The sequence below is a fragment of the Juglans regia genome, chromosome 13 (assembly GCF_001411555.2).
Source record: "Juglans regia cultivar Chandler chromosome 13, Walnut 2.0, whole genome shotgun sequence".
NCBI classification, from domain to species: domain Eukaryota; kingdom Viridiplantae; phylum Streptophyta; class Magnoliopsida; order Fagales; family Juglandaceae; genus Juglans; species Juglans regia.
The window spans coordinates 14,321,838-14,342,952 of record NC_049913.1 but is presented as its reverse complement, the minus strand read 5'-3'; the positions used below and the strand labels follow the sequence as shown (position 1 = coordinate 14,342,952).

General features: G+C 37.9%; 1 protein-coding gene across 1 annotated transcript; it reads right to left on the bottom strand.

Annotated features, from left to right (window-relative positions):
- Positions 1 to 15,934: 15,934 nt before the first annotated feature.
- LOC118344174 (zinc finger protein 5-like) lies at positions 15,935 to 17,334 on the bottom strand. The gene has a single exon (XM_035684159.1). The coding sequence runs from the start codon at positions 17,249 to 17,251 to the stop codon at positions 16,469 to 16,471; it is 783 nt and encodes a 260-aa protein (XP_035540052.1). The 5' UTR covers positions 17,252 to 17,334; the 3' UTR covers positions 15,935 to 16,468.
- Positions 17,335 to 21,115: the final 3,781 nt, after the last annotated feature.

Sequence of the window (21,115 nt, the reverse complement as noted above, 5' to 3'; positions counted from 1 at the left end):
CCTCTCATATTTACATCAATACAAAAGACAAATATATATAAACGGAAAAGCCATATTAATACAAGTTACAAATATAAAAAACATTACTTAAACATTTGGACTCTTCCACATCTGCTTCAAGTTAAACTCCTTCACGTGAGCTTCATTTTTCAAAAACAAGCAAAATAAAGAAACTTTTGTTCATGTCCAATATTGATGGAAATATTATTCTAATAGTAAGGAATTAAGGATCCATAGAGGTTAGAAATTGGACTGAAATTAGACATGACAATAATAACAAGCTGTTGTAATCAATTGTTTTGTAATGAACAGTTTGTAACGAATAGTTGTAATGAAAAATATTTTATCAGATGACCTAATCCAAGATTGCTATTTTACAATATTGGTACTGTAGTATTTATTTGAGTGTATCAAGGATTGAGTATATTATCATCAATTAGCATGTTAGAGTATATGAAAAACAAACAAAACTTTTAAAGCAGATGTTTATTAATTCAAGCCTAAAGAATACAAGATATTCTTCTATTTATAGAAATAGAGAATAACAACCCACAATTTGCAAGAGGTAGACCAAATGCAGAAACACATAAATCCAAACAAAATGAGCAAACATAATCACCCAAATGAGCAACTTAGAATCACCCAAACAAAAACCAAGCAAAAGATTCAACATCATCAAAACGATTCAACACCCAAATGATTCAACACCATCAAAACTCAAAACCAGAGAGAGAGAGAGAGAGAGAGAGAGAGAGAGAGAGAGAGAGAGAGAGAGAGAGAGAGAGAGAGAGAGAGAGAGAGAGAGCAAACGGCGATGGTGCTGCGAGCCTGCAATGGATGGTTTGGAGAGGGGGGATTCACAGTGCTAGGGTTTTCTTACTGGAGGGGGGAATTGGAAAAATGGCTTCAACAAAACTGGACGCAGTCAGAGGGGACAAAGTGCCGCCGTTTGGATTGAAATTGGACCTAAACGACATCGTTTAAAGGACGTTAGTTTTTTTAAAAATAGCTGGGTTGCATTATATGCTGCCGTTTCACGCAACCCAGTTTCAGAATTCATTTTGTAATGACTTAAACGGCACCGTTTAGGTCTAATTTTGTACCAAACGGCGTCGTTTATTTAATAGCAGATAATGTGTGTTTTTGACTTGTGGTTTTTTGGCACATAAATTAATTAAAAAAATTATTTAAATTAGTAAAATTAGAATTAAGTAAACTATTTAATGTACATTATTTAATTAAATTATTAAAGAAATAATGATTTATAATTATATTTATGATGTTAATTGTTAATTGCTAATTTGTTACTAACATAGAGTGTGTCAATGTATTATGAATCTATGATAATTGTCAATATTAAAATTTTAAAGTTTTTACATTTTGTATATGATTAATAAATCATTGTATTAGGTATATATAGTTATAATGATATTAATACTATACTATTATACATATGTAGAGTAATATATATTATGCTATAAGCCTATGACTCTTATAATATATTAATATATACTAATACTATATATAATAATGATATAGTGTACTAACACTATATATTATATAATAATACATTGATACTAAAATATTACTAATACTATATACTATACTAATAGTGATATTAATAGTATATAATAATATATGGTCATAGTCTTTATTTTTTTTTTAAAGAAAGAGTTAAGGTCACCGTCCAAAAGTGACCCCACCCCAAATTTATTAATAACCCTCACTTGTGGTAGAGGAAAACCGTAGTTACAAATCAAGCATCTGGGGTATAAATAAAAACCCAGCATGCAGAAAAAAATCAAGCCAGAATAAATAAAAAACCATGGAAAACAAAATAAAACCACAAACAAACAAAAAAACACACGAACCTAACTAAAACGAAATGAAGGCAACTCGGAGTAGTCCATGCGGATAAGACCACACAGCGCTCAGGGAGTCTCCGTCAAGTGAGAGACAACTAAATCACTACCAGAAGCCCCATGTTTGGCTAACCAATCAGCAACTTTATTTCCTTCACGAAAAACATGATGAATCGAGCAAGTCATGGAGTTCATAATGTCCATAATTTCCTCCCAGAAATTCTCGAGGTACCACACCCCACATCTTTTGCTCCTCTACCAGGAAATAATAGTCATAGAATTAAGTTTAATATCCACATAATTGAAAGATGAGCCCATGAAGAAGAGCTAAAAGTTCTGTCTGATTATTAGAACATGTACCAACGAACGAAGAAAAAGCATGAATTAGCTTACCATGATTATTTCTAATAATCCCACCTATACCTGAGGCACTCGGATTACCCAAACTACTGCCATCTATATTAAGCTTAACCCATCCCCCCGAAGGCCGTTGCCAAGCAATAACTTTGCAATGCCGGATTGGGGGAAGAACGAACTGGACATGCAAATTTTCAAGTACCTACAAATCAAAATCATATATGTGAGAACTAGCATGCATATCGTGACAAATAAGACTAATCCACCGACAAACAGAGTGAATAATGTCAGAGGCAAATTCAAAGTGACCCTCCATATGCGCCAAACAACGCCTCCACCAGATTCTCCAAGTGATAATCACGGGGAGAATTCCCACAATAATGCCAAATTGAGACGATAGAGTTGCACGGCGAAACCAAATCTTCACCGTGTCTTTCCAATTCTGGCCAATCAAGATCCCAAGGCTAGCCCCAAAATATCGTCAAATGGTATTCGCAATGTCACCTACAAAAAGAACATGATTTTGGTCCTCATAGTGACTGTTAGCACAACAATCACAATGAGAGGTAATAGGAATGCCAATACGTCGAAGATGATGATCGACACTAAGGGCCATATACCAAACTTTCCACATATGGGTAGACATTTTAAGAGGAAGACTCTTATGCCACATCCAAGAGTGCCCCTCAATAGTATCACCCCTAATACGGACACAATCCCAAGCCGACTTAGTGGAAAACAAACCATTATCATTATTGGTCCAAATCAGAACATCCAAACCCAGTTTAGCCTTACAAATATCCTCTAAAATACCATCAAAGTGATCCGGTCACACTAACTGTAAAATAAAATCCACATCCCAATCATTATTTAATTTGCAATCCTTCACTTGAAGATGAGGATGCCCCACAATATTCATATCATTAGCTAAAGGGCATCTATCCGGCCATTTATCATACCAGAAAAAAACCTTACCATCTTTAAGACGCCTTAGAATTATCCAAGACCAAAGGAAGGGATTTAGCAATCATTTTCCAGAACCTTGTACCCTTAGTTGGATCAACCAGGGCCCAAGGTTTAGAACCCACATACTTACCCTTAAAAAAGTTAGCCCATAAAGAATTACCTTGAATAAGATTCCAAGCAAATCTAGCATGAAAGGCTTTTTGCATATCATCGAGGTTCTTAAGAGCCAAGCCACCTTCCTCCACGGGATGACAGACAGAATTCCAGGCCACCTATTTTTCTTACCTTTGCTATTATCCTCCCCCCAGAAGAAAGTATTCATCATATGATGAAGGGATTAAATAGTAGATTGCGGGACCTAAAGAACGGCAAAAAGATGAAGAGCTATTCTAGAAAGAACATGACGAAGTAAAATAAGACGGCCACTCGCCGAAAGAAATCTCATCTTCTACCCCGATATTTTCTTTTGAATATTAGACACCATATCTTCCAGATGCACCTATTTGAGACGACCCAAAATAATAAGCACTCTAAGATATTTGAAAGGGAAAGATGCTTCTGAAAATCCAGTCTTCCGTAATAATAAGCTTTTACGAGCGAAAGAAATTTTTTGAGAGCAGTAAATGGCAGATTTAGAGTGATTGATACACTGACCGGACCAACTCTTGTATTTATGAAGCACAGATAAAATCTCCCTTAGGGCTTGAGAGCTACTATTAGAAAAAAACACCACATCATCAACATACATAAGATGAGAAATTATGGGCGTACCTCATGCCTGTGAGAATTGACCAAATTTCTGAGCCTCCACACTTTGCTTGATCAATCTAGAGAGAATTTCTTGAAGGATAATAAAGAGATAGGGAGAAAGGGAATCACCCTGACGCAAGCCCCGACCACCTTGAAAAAAACCTTTAATAGTGTCATTCATCATAATAGAATACCAAGGAGTCGAGATGCATGTTCTGATAAGAGCACAAAAATTAGAGGAAAATCCAAAACAGCGAAGAACCTCCAGAAGAAACAGCCAATCCACTCGATCATAGACTTTAGCCATATCCAGTTTAATCATGACATTACCACCATGGGCCTTCTTATTAATGGAGTGGACCATTTCTTGCGTAATACTAATATTTTCAAAGATGCTTCTCCCCGGAAGGAAAGCACATTGTTCTCACGAAATCATTCGTGAGAGGAGGCCTGTCAAACGATTAACAATGATTTTGGAGCATATTTTATACAACACCAAGCATAGGCTGATAGGCCTAAACTTATCAAAACCAGAAGATGTATCAACCTTTGAAATTAAGACAAGAAAAGATGCAGTAAACAATCTTGGAAGCTGTTTAGAATTAAAAAAATCAGATATGGCTTCCAAGACATCCTTTTTCACAATCTCCCAACAACTTTTGAAAAAACTAGAACCAAAGCCAGCAGGTCCGAGGAGCTATTAGAAGGAATAGATGACAGAGCAGAGAACACTTCATTCATAGAAGGCATCGCACACAAAATCAAGTTGTCAGAATCAGAAATGATAGGTGAGATAAGAGTCGATAAATCAGGTAACAATCTAGTTGGCGTGCCCTGCAAAAAAGTAGAAAAGAAATCCACAGCCCCCTGATGAATACTCTCCGGCGAATTGAACACCATGCCATTCGATGATCTCATGTCCACCACTCTTTTATGCCGTTTATTAGCAAGACAGGCATGAAAAAACTTTGTGTTACGATCACCATCCATATGCCATTTTAACTTAGACATTTGAGCCAATCTAGTATCTTCACGACGAAGCCAATTATCCAATTCCGCAGAAGAGGCCATAAGATCCCTCTTCCTAGATTCATCCCAATTTTGCTGAAGTTTCTTTTCAAGCTCCTCAATTTGCTGCTCAAGAGAATTAATATGCATATTAGTATGACCGAAAATCTGTTTATTCCATTCACGCAAGGCGACCTTGGTGCTCTTCAATTTAAAAGCCAATTTAGTAAGCCCATGACCACCAATAGATGCAGACCACGCCTGACGAACACAGAAACAAAATTGCGGATGATCCACCCACATTTGTTGAAAACAAAAAGGCGAAGGGCCATAAGAGAAAGGATCCATCTTGAACGCAAAAACCATAGGAGAGTGATCGGACGTGGTGCGCAGAAGATAAGAACAAACTGCATTCGGAAAATAAGAGAGCAAAGAGAAATCCATAAAAACTCGATCTAACTTCGACCAAAACCGAGCAAGACCCGACTGCCTATTACACCAAGAAAAATTTATGCCCTTAGACTTCATCTCAACCAAACCACCTTGGTGGACCTAGTCATTGAAGTCCTCCATCGCCGCATTTGATCGAGGTGAGCCACCCCTTCTCTCCGAGTTATTCCGAATGATATTAAAATTCCCAACAAAAAGACAAGGCTCCAATCCCATAGCCTGGGAACTAAGATCCTCCCACAAAATTTTCCTCTCATACATACTGCACTTAGCATAGATGATAGTACACAAAAAATGATAGGACCCCGTGTTAACAGGAAGAGAAACAAACTACAAATTTGTTTGCACCACTTGAATATCAAGAGTATTGTCCCAAAAGATCTAGATTTTACCACCATCAGCTACATTCGAAGTAAAGGAGTCAAAATGTAAATAATGTTGCAAATGGGTAGCTTTGTCCAGATTTTGGAATGGTTCCAAAACCACAACCATCTTAGGCTTAAACTTGCAAACTAAATTCTTCAATCTACGACGAAAGGTACTGATGCCACGAGGATTCCAAACAATAATAGAGTTACTCATAAAGACAAGGTAGAGGGACGGGTGATGACCCGAATGGAACTTCTAACTTTCTCAAACTTTTTCTTTTGATATTTTTTCTTAATCGTTTTACCTTCAGATTCCGAATGGTAATCCTTAAATTGAGGGAGCACTTCTTGAGGGATATTAGGATCAGGATCAAGCTCAGAAGCAATATCTTCAAGATTATTGCCCATATTTCATTTAGAGTCTCAACTACTAAACATAGTTCATTTTCCTCCAGATCAATGTTTGCAGATTCCTCCAGGATCGGAGGAGAGGGCTATTCAACATTAAAAGAAAAATGCTATTATGGTTCAAAAGAGTACCTGCATCCTCACTTGGCGCTAGCACCCCTCCATCATCGTGAACATTGACCTCCATAATAATCCCCTGGTCAGGGGATGGTTCTAGAATATCAACAACTGGTTTGTTGGTCTCTGTCTCAAGAGGAATAACTGTGGGGTTGTTCATCTCACCGCCTTGTGTATTACCAGCACTAATTCCACTAGGTTCTGGTTCTCCTTTCTTACGGCCACGGTTTTGCTCCCCATGCTTAGATTTTCCTGCACGACATGTCTTAGAATTATGACCCTGAACTCTGCATTTTCCACAATACGCAGGCAACGTCTCATAGATAACCTCTTGTTTCGTACTCGTATCCAGACCAGGAGCACCAATCCAAAAATAAGAGATCGGCTACTTGGCAGCATCCATCTCCAAACAAAGTCTAGCTCCATTAGTCCTGGTCGCACAACGCGTGGGGTTGTCCCTCCTTATAAATCGACCAATTGGTGTAGTGAAAATCTGAAGGAAAGATTCTTGATAATAGTTGGGAGGTAATCCGGGAAGCAAAATCAACACGGGTACATTAGAAGGTTAGTGCTCCTCATTGGATTCTGGAGACCAGTGAAAAGCACGGTAAGCCACTCCATTCACTTTATAGGATTCACGGGACAAGGCTTTCACAAAATTAGCTTCCGTAGCCATCTTGATGAAAACGTTGTGGGGCAGTTTCATAGAGGATACCACCAGGGTAGATGACAGACCCCATCGGCTAGAGATAAAGGCATGTATAGCGTCCAGAGAGGGCCTTTGTCGAAGGAACTTAATCACTATAGAGAAACGGAATGGCTCTGCTGATCGGGTGATTTCTTCTTTGGAGAACTGGAAAAAAATCTCGCCGTCCATAACTATAGGTGCACGAGGGGCTACAGTAATTTCAGGGTCATCCCCCTTCGCCCGGCTAGAAAAGGGGGGTGCCGCGCTGAAGCTATCAGCCAGGTCGCCAAGTGTTTGTCTGGCTTCTTCCATGAGATTCAGAGACTTCTTTTTTCATCTTTTTCCTTTCTTTCGCTGTTTTCTAAATTCCTTTTACTGACCATTCCATGTCTGCCTCTCTTGTTGTCAGAGTTTCTCTCATCTAGCAGCCTTCATTATAGATGGACAGGAGGCCGTTGAGTAAGAAAACCAGGACCTTCAAACGATGACCAAGACTGCCCTTCAGTACGCTCTTGGCAAGAAGGATGAGAGGGAGCGGCTGGAGCAAGAGCTGAGGAGGGTACGGCTCGCCTTGGAGGAATGGAGTAAGAAGACTGAGGGAAGACGCCCAATGGATGGAGCGACTTGTCATAGATCTTCGGGGTGACTTGTCCTGAGTGCAAGAGGTCGCCTCTCACCTGGACAGCCAAATGAAGTCGGTTGCGGGCGTTCGCGATATTGCGTGGGGGCACGAGTGTGCTAAGGGCCTTAGGTCGATGTGGGACCACATTTTGGAGAGACCAGAGCTATGGTTGTGGACTCTCGAGAAGTATTTGCTGGACCTTGACCTTACCCAGGTTGCCGTCGACGAAGAAGCTTTTGCGTTCACCCATAAGTTGGGGATGAAAGAGATCCCTAATGCTTTTACGGGTCCCGTCTTCCCGGCCATGTCTGAGCTTGCTGCTTTCGAGCCTGGAGATCCTGATCCCGATGCCCGTGAGGTTGACACTCTTGATGCTAAGGTCTCCGGGCATGGTGCCTAACGTTGTTACGCCCTAGGTTCTTTCTGCCGCTGTTGTTATTTCATTTTGCTCTTCTTTCTTTTTCTTTTCCTTTTTCATAAATGTATATACCTGTGCGTCGTCGCCATGCGACTTGTGTGTAACTTTTGATCATTAATGAAATTGCTTCATATTTTGTTGTGTCGGACTGTTTTGTTGTGAGGGAAGACGCCCAATGGATGGAGCGACTTGTCATAGATCTTCGGGGTGACTTGTCCTGAGTGCAAGAGGTCGCCTCTCACCTGGACAGCCAAATGAAGTCGGTTGCGGGCGTTCGCGATATTGCGTGGGGGCACGAGTGTGCTGAGGGCCTTAGGTCGATGTGGGACCACATTTTGGAGAGACCAGAGCTATGGTTGTGGACTCTCGAGAAGTATTTGCTGGACCTTGACCTTACTCAGGTTGCCGTCGACGAAGAAGCTTTTGCGTTCACCCGTAAGTTGGGGATGAAAGAGATCCCTAATGCTTTTACGGGTCCCGTCTTCCCGGCCATGTCTGAGCTTGCTGCTTTCGAGCCTGGAGATCCTGATCCCGATGCCCGTGAGGTTGACACTCTTGATGCTAAGGTCTCCGGGCATGGTGCCTAACGTTGTTACGCCCTAGGTTCTTTCTGCCGCTGTTGTTATTTCATTTTGCTCTTCTTTCTTTTTCTTTTCCTTTTCATAAATGTATATACCTGTGCGTCGTCGCCATGCGACTTGTGTGTAACTTTTGATCATTAATGAAATTGCTTCATATTTTGTTGTGTCGGACTGCTTGTCTTCACGATGTTTTGCCACAGGAAATTATGGGCTTGGCTTTAGGTAGGAGGATGATTGTCATACTTATGGTCCACCCCGCCAGCACCTAACCTATTCCTAATGACCCTGCTAGCCAACCGCTCTTCTGCTTGTGTTGTGTTTTGTTTGTCCTTGTTAGGTAGCTATCCCTTTGGGGCCTTTAGCGATGTTGTTTGACAAGACCGATGTATCTCTAATCCCTAGGCCTGCACTCCATCAGGGAGAGGTCAGAATGTCTCAAGTCAAACCCTCCCCTTTGATTTCATGAGGAAGAAACTTTTTTCAGACGGACCGACTGCAATGGGAGTCAAGGTAAGTGTTCGGCTAGCTGAAAGGTTGGACCCTCTCTCCTTCGCATGAGGGTCTGAGTGGCCTTTGGCTCCCCCTAGAGCTTGGCAGGGTGAGTCGCAAACTAAGGCTTGCCAGGGCTCTCCAGCGATGCAATGAACTACTCCCTTCTGTAGGTGTTGTCCTGGGTAACCCCATCATCCTTCTGCTTCAATTCTTGGACATAGCATTCCCACGCCAAGACCTGTTCACCTCAAATTTCTCCCACTTCACGGGGAGTCAAAAACTTCATCTTGAAGTGGTAGGTTGACATGACAGCCTGCAAGCTGTTAAGGGTGGGCCTTTCGATGATGCGTTGTAGGATGACAAGGCTCTCACCACTAGGAAGTTTATCATAATTGAGACAGTGTAGGGGGTGTTGCCTGCGAGGACCGACAGCGTGATGGTTCCCACAGGATGAACCATATTCTTGGAGAAGCCCTTTAGCGGCATGGGGCTAGATGCAGCCGGGAAGGGTCTATTCCCATCCTAGTGAAGGCTTCCCAGAACAGGATGTCCGCAGAGCTCCCGTTGTTAATGAGGATTTTGCAGGTGGTGAAGTTGGTGACCAATATGGTTACCACCAGCGCATCATTATGGGGGTACAAGACCTTTTCTTCATCTGCCTCCTCAAAGGAGATGACTAGAGTCAGTTTGCCCCTTCAGTGCTTGGCGGGGTGGTATTCTGCCGAATACACCTCGCGATACTAAGCCTGCCTGGTGTGTGCCTTTCTGCTTGAGGAGGAAGTGCCCCCGCCTGCGAATCCTTCTGTTATTGTCCAGATTTCCCCAAGTGGAGCCCCCCGCTGTAGCGAGCAAGGGAAATCTTGCTGCGGCCCTCATGCTGGTGGTCGTTGTTGAGGGCTTTCCTCCCTTCTTCATCGGTTGACTTGGTCCGTGCTCTCTTCACTCGACCTTCCCCTCTGTTCCTGCTCTAGTCTTCAAGCGGGGGATAGCGTTGTCTCGTATGTTCCGCATGCTCCCTCCTCTATTGTTGGGAGAAGCAGTCTTCAGTGTTGTGCGAGGTGAACCTGTAGCATGTGCAGTAGCAGTCATCGTCTTCGCGAGTGGCGGGGGAAGCAGGTCGGTCAAAGCGAGGTCTCAGCCCCCTCGTCTGAGCTTCCTCCCTTCTCTTGTCGTGGGAGCTCTTTTCCAGCTTCTCTTGGACCTTAGCCTTGGCTGGGGTCCTTGCCTTGCTCTCTGCCCTCTCTAGCTGCTTCTTCCTCAGCTCCGTCAAGTCTCAAAGGGTGTCTTCAACGTTGATGAAGTTATTGGTTTGGTCCATAAACACCCGCAACGTCACAGGAGTCCATCTCGCCAGCTCAGCCATGAATTGGAATCGTGGCCATACCCTTCCCAGAAGCACCGCCAAGGTTATCTTCTCATCCTGGTAATCAGTGGTCATGTGCTCCCTGTTGAACCGAGACAAATATGTCTTCAGACTTTCCTCCTCTCCCTGCTTGATGGTGAGGAGGTACGCCACTGGACATCGCCTTCGTTGACTTGAAATGAACTGGGTCAAAAATAGTTTAGCCAGCTTGCCAAAACTGTCTATAGAGTCGGGCGCTAGAGAGTCAAACCATACTCATGCTGGCCACTTTAGGGTCAGTGGAAATGCCCTGCATGCCACCTCTCTGGGAAAACCATGCAATTTCATGTGAGCCTTGAAGGTTTTCAGGTGCTCAAGGGGGCCCCTTCATTGCCTCCTCTGTGTAGGGTAGACTAGTGCTTGTGAGCAATTGGTCCACTGACGATGATGTCCCACCTTCCTTGAAATCTTTTAGTACTCTTCTTTGAGGTTGTTGAGCTCGTCCTGTATGTTCTTCCTCTCCTACTCCTTGTTTGCTCCAGCTCCCGTATTTCGAGACCCCACGTGCTCGCTTTCGTTGGGCTCCGCCTCCTCATCCTGTCCTCGTTGAGGCTTTATGAGCTCCTCATTCTTTTTGCCAAGTGTTTGCACCTCGTCGGTCAACTTCGTCACTCAGTCCTCCATAGCTTTTAGCCTTGCTTTCATGGCTTTCTCTATGTCTCTTATGAGTTGTCCGGAATGGGTTGTCACATGCATACGAAGTACATGCAAGATCTATAACGATCCACAGACGGCGCTATTATTAATGTTGTGTTTCATAAGCCTTTGGTCCAGGTTCCAGCAACTCAGGTCTTTAGAATTGAGCCTGCAAAAATAGAGAAGAAGGCAATTGGGAGAGGGTGGCCTTGGGTCTGGGGAGTCTTCAATGCCAAAGTTAGTATTGTCTTTTGGAAGTATGTAAATAAGTGAGAGAGTCTAGGGATCATAGAGATTTTCTCATACTTGGAAGTTGTTATTTATACCAGGGGTTTGGGGAGGACAAATCGTGTCTGCCTCTATAGAGTTTGTGTCCTTCATATTTGTTCTTTTGTTAGAGTCTTTTAATGCAGTGTGCCTTTGCGACATCGTCATTAATGTGGCGTGTAGCTCGGATAGTGGTATCATTAATGCATCGTCGTTCCTTGATTTGCCTTACCCTGCTGGCGTCCTTGGTGGTCTGTCAATATCTCCATGTCAGAGGATCGAGGGTCCCCCTTACTTCCCTCCCGTTACGCGGAAGGCACTCAAAGGCTGGGCGCTGCTCGAGGGGTCTTTAGGACGACAAGTCTCATCCCTGCAGTACGTTCCCTCAATGAGGTTACTCCAAAGGGGGGCTTGCTCGTTAACGTCGGGTTGAAGATTCTATTCATTCTAGACTGGGCCTTCGTTTCTTATTCCCTTAGCCCCGGTTTAGTTTGGAAACTCATCTCATCTCATCATTACAACTTTTCTAAATTCTCACACAAAATATAATAAACAATTCAACTTTTGGCATATTTTTTTAGACTTGTTAGAAAGGATTATTTTTTGTGCATAGCATTCTAGGATTTCAAATGATAGAATTTAGTTTTTATTCTAGAAGAAAAGATTATTATTCCCTCCTCTAAGTTCCATAGGTAGACATAGTTAGTTTTTTGTATTTGGGTGTCAATTTTTCATTCTTTTGAATTAAAGACTTTGACCAAGAAAGAAAAAAATATTTTTGAATGCTACTCTTCACCCACCTTATTCATTAACCCATTGCTATATAATTAGACCAATTTTAGAGTTTTATACCAAGTGTTAACATCGTGTTTCGCACGCCTTTGGGCCAGGTTCCAACAATTCAGGTTTTCAAAACTTGAGCCTGTGAAAATAGAGAAGAAGACAATTGGGAGAGGGCAACCTTGGGGCCAGGAGTCTCTGATGTTAAAGTCAATAAATTCTCTTAGAAGTTTGTAAATAAGTGAAAGCGTCTAGGGATCAGAGATAGTCTCTCGTACCTGAGACTTGCTATTTATACCCAGAGTCTGGGGGACAGATTGTGTCTACCCCCATGGAGTCTGTGTCCTTCATATAGTTCATTTTGTCAGAGTGTTTTAATGCGGCGTGACTCTGCGACGATATCATTAATGTGGCGTGTAACTTGGATAGTGGTGCCATTAATGCAGCGTGGTTCTCCGATTTACCTCACCCTATTGACGTCTTTGGTGGTCCGTTGATACCTCCCCTGTCAGAGGATCGAGGGTTCCCCGTATTTTCTGCCCATTATGCAGACAAGCACTCAAGAGTTGGACACTATTCAGAGGGTCTTCAGGTCGGCGAGTCTCATCCCTTGCAGCATGTTCCCTCATGTAGGTAGTGTCCAGAGGAGCCTATCCATGGGCCAGGTCGAAGATTCTACTTGTTTTGGGATAGGCCTTTAATTTGTTCCCTTAGGGCTGGTTTGAATTCAGAGATGAGATGATATGCGATGAGATATTTTTAAATGAAAGATGAAAGTTAAAAAAAATATTATTAGAATATTATTTTTTAATATTATTATTGATTTGAAATTTGAAAAAGTTGAATTGAGATTTGAAAAAGTTGAATTGTTTATTATATTTTGTATGAGAATTTAGGAAAGTTATAATGATGAAATGAGATGAGATGAGACAATTTCTAAATCCAAATGGGGCCTAGTTGCCCTTCTTAAGCCCGCTTAGACAGAGGGTGAAAAAGTCCCTTACACCAAGTTTTTATGTTACTCTACATTATCATATTTTTAACCACATTTTATTTATTGTATATAAATATTATTTCTAGAATTTTTTCACACAACTGGGAAAACGTGCCTTGCACGTTGCACCATCAACTAGTATATAATAATAATAATTAATCTTCGTTTCACAATCTCTTAGATAAAAATGATAACGATTAAAAAATAATGGAGAAGACTAAGCCAAATTAAGAGAAGGAGAAGAATTAATGGTGAAGATCATAATTAAGGTACTAGAGAAAGATGATGATGAGATTAGAAGCAAGTTCAAAGCTAGCTAGCTAATAATTTATAATCAGGTAATTGCTAAGCCTAAATAAACAAGTACGGCCATATATATAATTAATTATTATTATTATTATTATATATATGCTAACCCCATGTTATTTTATTAATTAATTATAGGTTAATGAGGTATGATCATTAAAATAAGTTCACGACATTATAAGATAGCAACTACGTACTTATAATGAATTAATTGCGTACGTGTAAGTTTCCCAGCAACTAGCTACTACGTACGTACATAATTAATTTAAAATGTGATTAATTGTAATTTAGTACTGATAACTGTACCAAAGCTGACCTGATCATCATCTTTTATTAATCATTAATATATATGAACTTTTTTTTTTTTCTCCTTAATTATACTATCGTCGCTATGTTAGTCATTGTTTGGTCGTGTCGACAGATCGCAGCTGGCCTTGGTTCCATGAACACGATGAATAACTAAGATTAATAATGCTAGCTAGCTTGTTTTCTACTTTGTTATATATTTTGGCTTCATTTGCACGTGTAGTTGCGTCAAAGAGGAGGGAGCTAGGGAGCTATTATATATATATATAAATATATATAGGTGGGATATTTTTATACTTTAATTATATATTTTGGGCACATTTGAATATGCCATTATATAAATGCATAAATATCATGTTAGGTACGTAACTTATATATATAATGAAATTAATGTTAATAAAAAAAAAAGTCTGGAAAAATAAAGCAAAAATAATTAATAAATAAATATTTGGTTTATCATGATCATGAATACCTAGGTTTTTTTAGTATTATTCTTGCCACCTACAAATCAAGATCGAATCGGTGAGCAGGCTAGTCGTCACCGTACCCTAATTAACAGTCAATTTTTATGAAATAAATTATTGAGTACGTAGTACTATCGGTGATGCATTCTTATCGTGTATGTATTAATTAATTAATTAAGTAATAATCATTAGTTCTTGTCTTGCTCATGCATGCATATTATATAATCTTAAACCCAATCCATCAAGTAATTTAATTAGAACTATATATATATATATATACAGTAACTAGTACTGATTGAACTAAACCTTCTATTGTTTAAAGCCATCAACCCGACTAATTAAGCTTCAAGAACAATTCAAACAAATAAATTAATATCAAAGATCGCTTTTTAAACATATATAGTTCAATGGCATACATTAAAAAAAAGATGGCGTCAACTTTTAAATGAGTTAGTAAATGTATATAGTACTGTCCGTTTTTCAATGCTTAATTTTCATTATATAATAATATTTAAGAAGATTATGCATGCATGCATGGGTTCGGATAATCTTCTGATCGGATCCAGCGGGCAGGTTATCTGAACTTGTCAAAAACCCAACTATAGGATTATTGAATATGAAGAAGCATAAGTACTATTTTAAGGTTTAATATTTCTTAAAATGTTCAAACAATTCAGTACTATATCAGGTCGGATAGAATAAGAACTATTCTTACGGCTACTTGATCAACATAAATTAGGTATTGAGATTGAAAAGATTTGCAAAACAGAAAATTCTGAAAGTATAGTTTATTGATAAAATTCGAAGACTCCTCTAACCCACGAGATGGACTCAAATAGTTAAAAGAAATTCGAGATTTTGATAATTTTGTCCAAATGGCAAAATCCCAATTATGACATCAAAATAAAATACATAATGAAATAAGAATCTTGCAAAAAATATGTCCAAATTGAAATAAAATAAAAAATATAACTTAAATTGATGATTTGAAGGGAAACACGGCTAATCGGGGTCAAAACAAGAACCACCAGATATAGCGTGATGACCACAACATGCGTGCCAAAAAGAGTTTTTCAAATTAGGGCCATATGCACGATTTTAATACTCATAGCCAAAGTTATGATGCAAATACTGACACGTGCACAATATTATTTCGATTCAAAGAATTTTTACATTTTTCTACTGTATTTGTGTTGATCTACCTTCTCAAGATTGTTAACATGAAATCTGCCAACTCGGCATCATCAAACTCATCACTAACATCTTACAATGATTTTCTATAATTTGAATTTGTATATAACTTGCACAAATACTTGACGGAACTTAGTTAATATACGATCTAATTACCATTTATGTTCCAAGATCGAGGAAGTGAATCTTGAACCTACAAATTATTATTATTTTTGTTTTTATCGATAATTTTGAACCTACAATTTTACCATCCATCCTACTCTTCTGTGGAAAGAAGTATCACTCGAAATTGAGTTTATTGGTATCATCCAATATCTGCCTCCTCTTAATGTAATTGCATTAGCTTTTGTTTAAAAAACAAATGTAACATTATTAGCTTTAAGAAAATTACAATTTGAATATGAAGAAGAGTTTAGAGAACTTCAAAAAACCATTCTTCTAGTTGTTTTTGTTTTGTTTGTTCTATTTTCATCATGGATATTGAGTCATGGCGTTTGGCTCGTGATAGATGGTGCAACTTACCAACAGACAAGAAAAACGTGGTTGCGACCAAAAGCAAAAAAAGTGGACAGCAGCTTTGATTGTTGGCAGGGCTATGATCTGCCAGTTTCCAAATTCATTGCTAATCCATATTCTTCACAATAAAAATCCCAACTTCCAGGTGTTGTTTATAGAAAAAGAACATTAATTTTCTCAATCATCAGTTCTACACTTGATCTAGTACAGTATACATGAGATGAAACTAGTCATCAAAACAAAGAAAATCTGTCTTCCTGGCTTGCCGTCTTCGCCTTGGCCCTTGGTCTTCAGTTTGTGAGCACTGACTTGCTCGAGTCCGAACCGATCGCGGTTCTCTGTCTTGGTTTGATATTCAAGACAGAGTTGCGTTATAATTGGCAGTTGCTGTATTGAGATTATAACGAAGTTTCATATCATTTTCCAGTTCTTGAAAGTCCTAAAAAATTAAAGCCAATGGAGATGACTTGGCATTAATATATATATAACCTATATATATATATATGTATATTGAGACATCTATACGCCACGTCTAGAGGAGCTTCGTATGTTTTCTTGCTTGTCCAGGCCTAACTGTAGATCCAGAGATCTACAGCTTTTCTTAGGAGCGGGCAAAGGGGAAGGATGAAAGTCATGAATAGGCCTGTTCTCTCCGGATCTGTCACTCTGAGTTAAAGTGAAGGCACTTGAATCTTGTTGGAAAGATATATGAGTAGGCATGGAAAACCACTTTGATAACTGAGACCCATTATGACGGGCATGATCATGATCAAAGGGGCCGAAACTAATCTGAGATTCATCACAGATTGTGAACTCATGAGGAGTATAAGATGAGGGACTATAAAACAAAGGCACAGGGCCGTTGGAAGCAAAACCATGGCTGTTTTGTAGAGGTTGAAGGTAACAGTTGATGCTGGCTTTTCTGGCTTGAAGCTGCAATCTCTTCTTCTTCATCCTCTCCTTCTTATGGGCATTTTGATGACCTCCTAATGCCTGTGAATTTGCGAATTCCTTGAAACAATATTGGCACTCGAACTTTTTGTCATCTGGAGTTATACTCCCAGCTAAGCTTCTCCCCTTGGAATCAGGTTTTTGATCCCTCTCAGAGGAAACTGTGGTGGATGAAGAGTTTACACTTTCATCTCCTTCCGCAGAGCCTTTCAGGTTGCTGCTCTCGTCATTCCTATATGGGTTCAAGTCAAACCCAAATAACTTGAGTTTCTTCTCAGAAGAATAACCAGAAGAGTAGCCATTTTCTCCAGCCCATGTGGGAGATAAGACATTAGACTCAACCTTTGCCATCACTCTTGAAAAGAGGAGAGAGAGAGAGAGAGAGAGAGAGAGAGAGAGGTTGTAGTACTACCAGAACTAACTTAACGATTGTATTTGTTGTTTGGCTCTCTCTTCCTTTTTATAGAAATTTGTATGGTTTCCAACGATGCATTGCATCGCTAGTATATAGTTTAATAATCATGGGATGGCACAAGCTAGCTAGCAGCTAGCATAAGGGTGTCAATAAAAAAATACATGAAAAGAAAAGTCAGATCAGGGCAAAAGCCATCGATCTCATCTATCTCATGTGATATTGGCTTTAAAACCTTTATTATTTTACACCTTATCAAACTTTAGCCATCAAAGATCATCAGGATTCAGTACTAGCTACTGTGCTTTAACAAGGATAGATCGAGGAAGGAATTCATTCCAGGAGGGTCTACAAGCACTTGATGATCATATATATATATATATATATATAATATAAAACATGCAATTATGCTGCAACTTGTTCTTTTAAAAAACAAAAATATATTAATTATTCCATGCCTAAAGATATCAGACCATTAATGTTAAAGTTCATATTGTATTAGTAGGAGTACTGCAACCCAAAAAGTCAAAGAAAGATGGGGGATGTAATCCACCTAGCTAGCTAGAAGGGATTCCGACTTTGCAACAAATCTCCCGCTGTGTACTTTAAGCATATCTGTGATTTTTCTACTTATAATATAAGTAAAATAAAATCAATGAATCGGTGGATTCATGTATTGTTGTCCTCAACTAATGTTTATCATTTAATTAATATACAGATAACTACATATAAAAATAAATAAAATAAAAAATAAGAGCTGATCATGTGGGTGCCCAATCCCATCTACTACAGCCTTCCAAATAAAATACTTAAAATGCTCTCAGATCTTTTACAAAATGTGATTAATCAGCACTTAATAAATGAATCTTTCTTTCTCTTATAATATTTATCCCTTCAGCCACACTTGATCAATTAAAAATTATATATATATAAAATAACCCTAAACATGTCTATTTGACCATGTTTGAGAATGCTTAATTTTTTTATAAATATATATATGAGAACTGCTACAGATATAAAGAGATTATATAAAATAAATTTATAAATTGATGTGAATTTATAGAATCTATTAGATCTATTTTATAATAAAATAATTTTATAATCTGACGTATCATATCAAATTATATTAATTTTTAAATTTATTTTTATGTAATTATTTTGTAAATAAAATATTTTTATAGTGTGTGTAGTTTGTAAACATGAAAGGAATATAAGAAGTGGGCAATGATGTAAGCATATATACTAATTAATGAGGGTCTTGGATGAGATCTGGGCATATCTTCTTAGAGCAGGCAAAGCCTATATTTTATGCCCAAAAGCATATGTTTTCAACTAATATTATTTGTATAAACAAAGCAAGCATTTGTGATGGACAGTTGTTCCAATTGGACCCCACCTTTTTGTGGCTTTGGGGACATGTTGGAAACGATTGGATTTTGTTGTTATTCCATTGTCTTTACCCATATCTAATCTCCCCCCCAATGGTAGACTTCTTACCCAATATTTTTCTTTTATTTATTTAATTTTCTTTTCTCTCATTCCAATCAATTCCCACCTCTTTTTCTTTAATTTTCCATTGTATTCAAATTAACTTTTTTTTTTTTTTTTTTTCACTTTAGAGGGAGAAGAATTCCAAGGAGGCCGTATTGCATGCTGTCATCAAGCATTTCGATCGAGTATCCTAACATGCATGTGGAATAAAAGGATGAAGATATATCACAAATGGGGGAAAGTTTGGATCATGGTGTCTAGCTGTGGTGGGTGGGTGGGTTGGTTTGTTTGTTTGCTTGATTGATTGATTGATTTCATTAGTTTCATTTCATTTTATTCTATGGCTTTTTTTTATTATTTTATTTTATATATAGAGGATTAGATGATGGTCCCTACCATCAGCCTACCCTAAACTATTTTCCCTCCGTATCCACTGTGTCTTGCTGATATTCTTCTCTTCTGGAAAAATCCTAGCCACTTTAATATCATAAAGTATCAATTTTTGTGCTACAACAGAGGATGCCAATACCGACTGTGGTTCACATTTATTATTAGTGGCTCACCCACATTATGTTCAAGAAAAAGTATATTATTAATTATATTTTATTTTATTTTTATAATATGTGTAGTCAATTTAATGTAAGAATAAATGACACGATTCAGCTAGAGCATAATAAACTTAAAAATTATATATATCTAAGTTATCTTGATCATCTTCATTATTATTATTATTATTATTATTATTATTATGTAATTTTTCTTTCTTTTAACTAATTAATATGCCTTTTAAGTTTTAACAAAGGGTTCACATTAAAAATAATAGTTTGAATATACAATATATGATCAGTTATTTAATTTGACGTGCAAAATATAAAATATCCATCAATAAAAGAATGAGAAGTGTATTTTTCTCAAAAAAATATAAATAAGACCACGAGAGATCATGTCATGGATGATAAACATGGAGCACTGATGGCTGGCCACTCGGGATGCATGTTCACTCGGCCTGTAGCGAGCGAGCGCTAGCATTTGGTTTGTTTATATGCATTTTTAAAATCACATTTTTAAAAAATTGATTTTATATATCAAGAAAAATCTCTACATTAGATTATGCATATTTAAATCAAATAATAATAAACTAATATTATTTTTAATTTTTTTTAAATTATTATTTTTTATATATTTTACAATTAGTACCATGTGCTCAAAAATACAAATTTCAATTCATATATTTAAATATTATCAATTTCATATATCAAAATGACTAATTTTATCAATAAATATTAATATGTACTAAAAAATATTTTGTATCATCAACTTAATATAATTTTTATATATCAAAATCATCTTAATATAAATTTCAAAAAGTTGATTTTAATGGTTAGGGGAGAAAAAAAACATTAAAAATAATGTTTAGAGAGTAAATAGTACTTCTTTGAACTTAAAGAAGTACTATTCATTGTTATGTAAAAATTTAAAGATATATAAGTTAATGTAGATGAATTTAAAGATATATTATGTAAATATAAAGATGAAAATAAAGATGAATAAGTCATTACTAATTCTGACAAGAAGTAAACCTTTCCTACGGTGCATGAAATCCATTGAACCAATTAATTAATAGCCCCGTCCCATATGTAACCCCGAAAACTACATCGCATGCACACCTCCGGTCCAATCCATTGAACTAAATTAATTATTAATTTATTGTTTGTAAAATATGGGACCTGTATCTTGTCTAAAATGTGCCTTTCAAACCGATTTTTTTTTTAAAGAAAAATGTTTTAGCTATAAAGAGATCTTATAAAAATAAAATCACAAACTGACATAATTTAATATAATATGTTAGATTATAAAATTATTTTTATTATAAAATAAATTTAACGTATCATAACGCACAATTTGCACGAGAAAAAAATGTGAAAAAGTGAGAGAGTGTATGACCACATGCATGTTGTGATTGCCTTGGGGTGGTTCAGCTTGAGAAAATTATAAAAAAAAGAAAGAAAGAGCAGGGCATAGAAATTCGTCTTACATATGATGACCAATCATGTCAAGGTGGTGACAATCGAACCCACCCTGAAAATTCATATTGCTAGTGAGTGAAGAATGGAACACATGCCACCCGTCGTCATTCGTAATGTACTTGGGAAAATATAGTAATAATCATGCAAAATACTTGAGATAAAATCATCACAAGATCCAATATGATAAGGACATAGTAGTACAAGATTGACCAAACTAGGTAACCCCTTTCATTTCGGCTTTCGCAGAAAGAAGAGGCTCGGAAAAAAAAAATATGAACGAGTTCG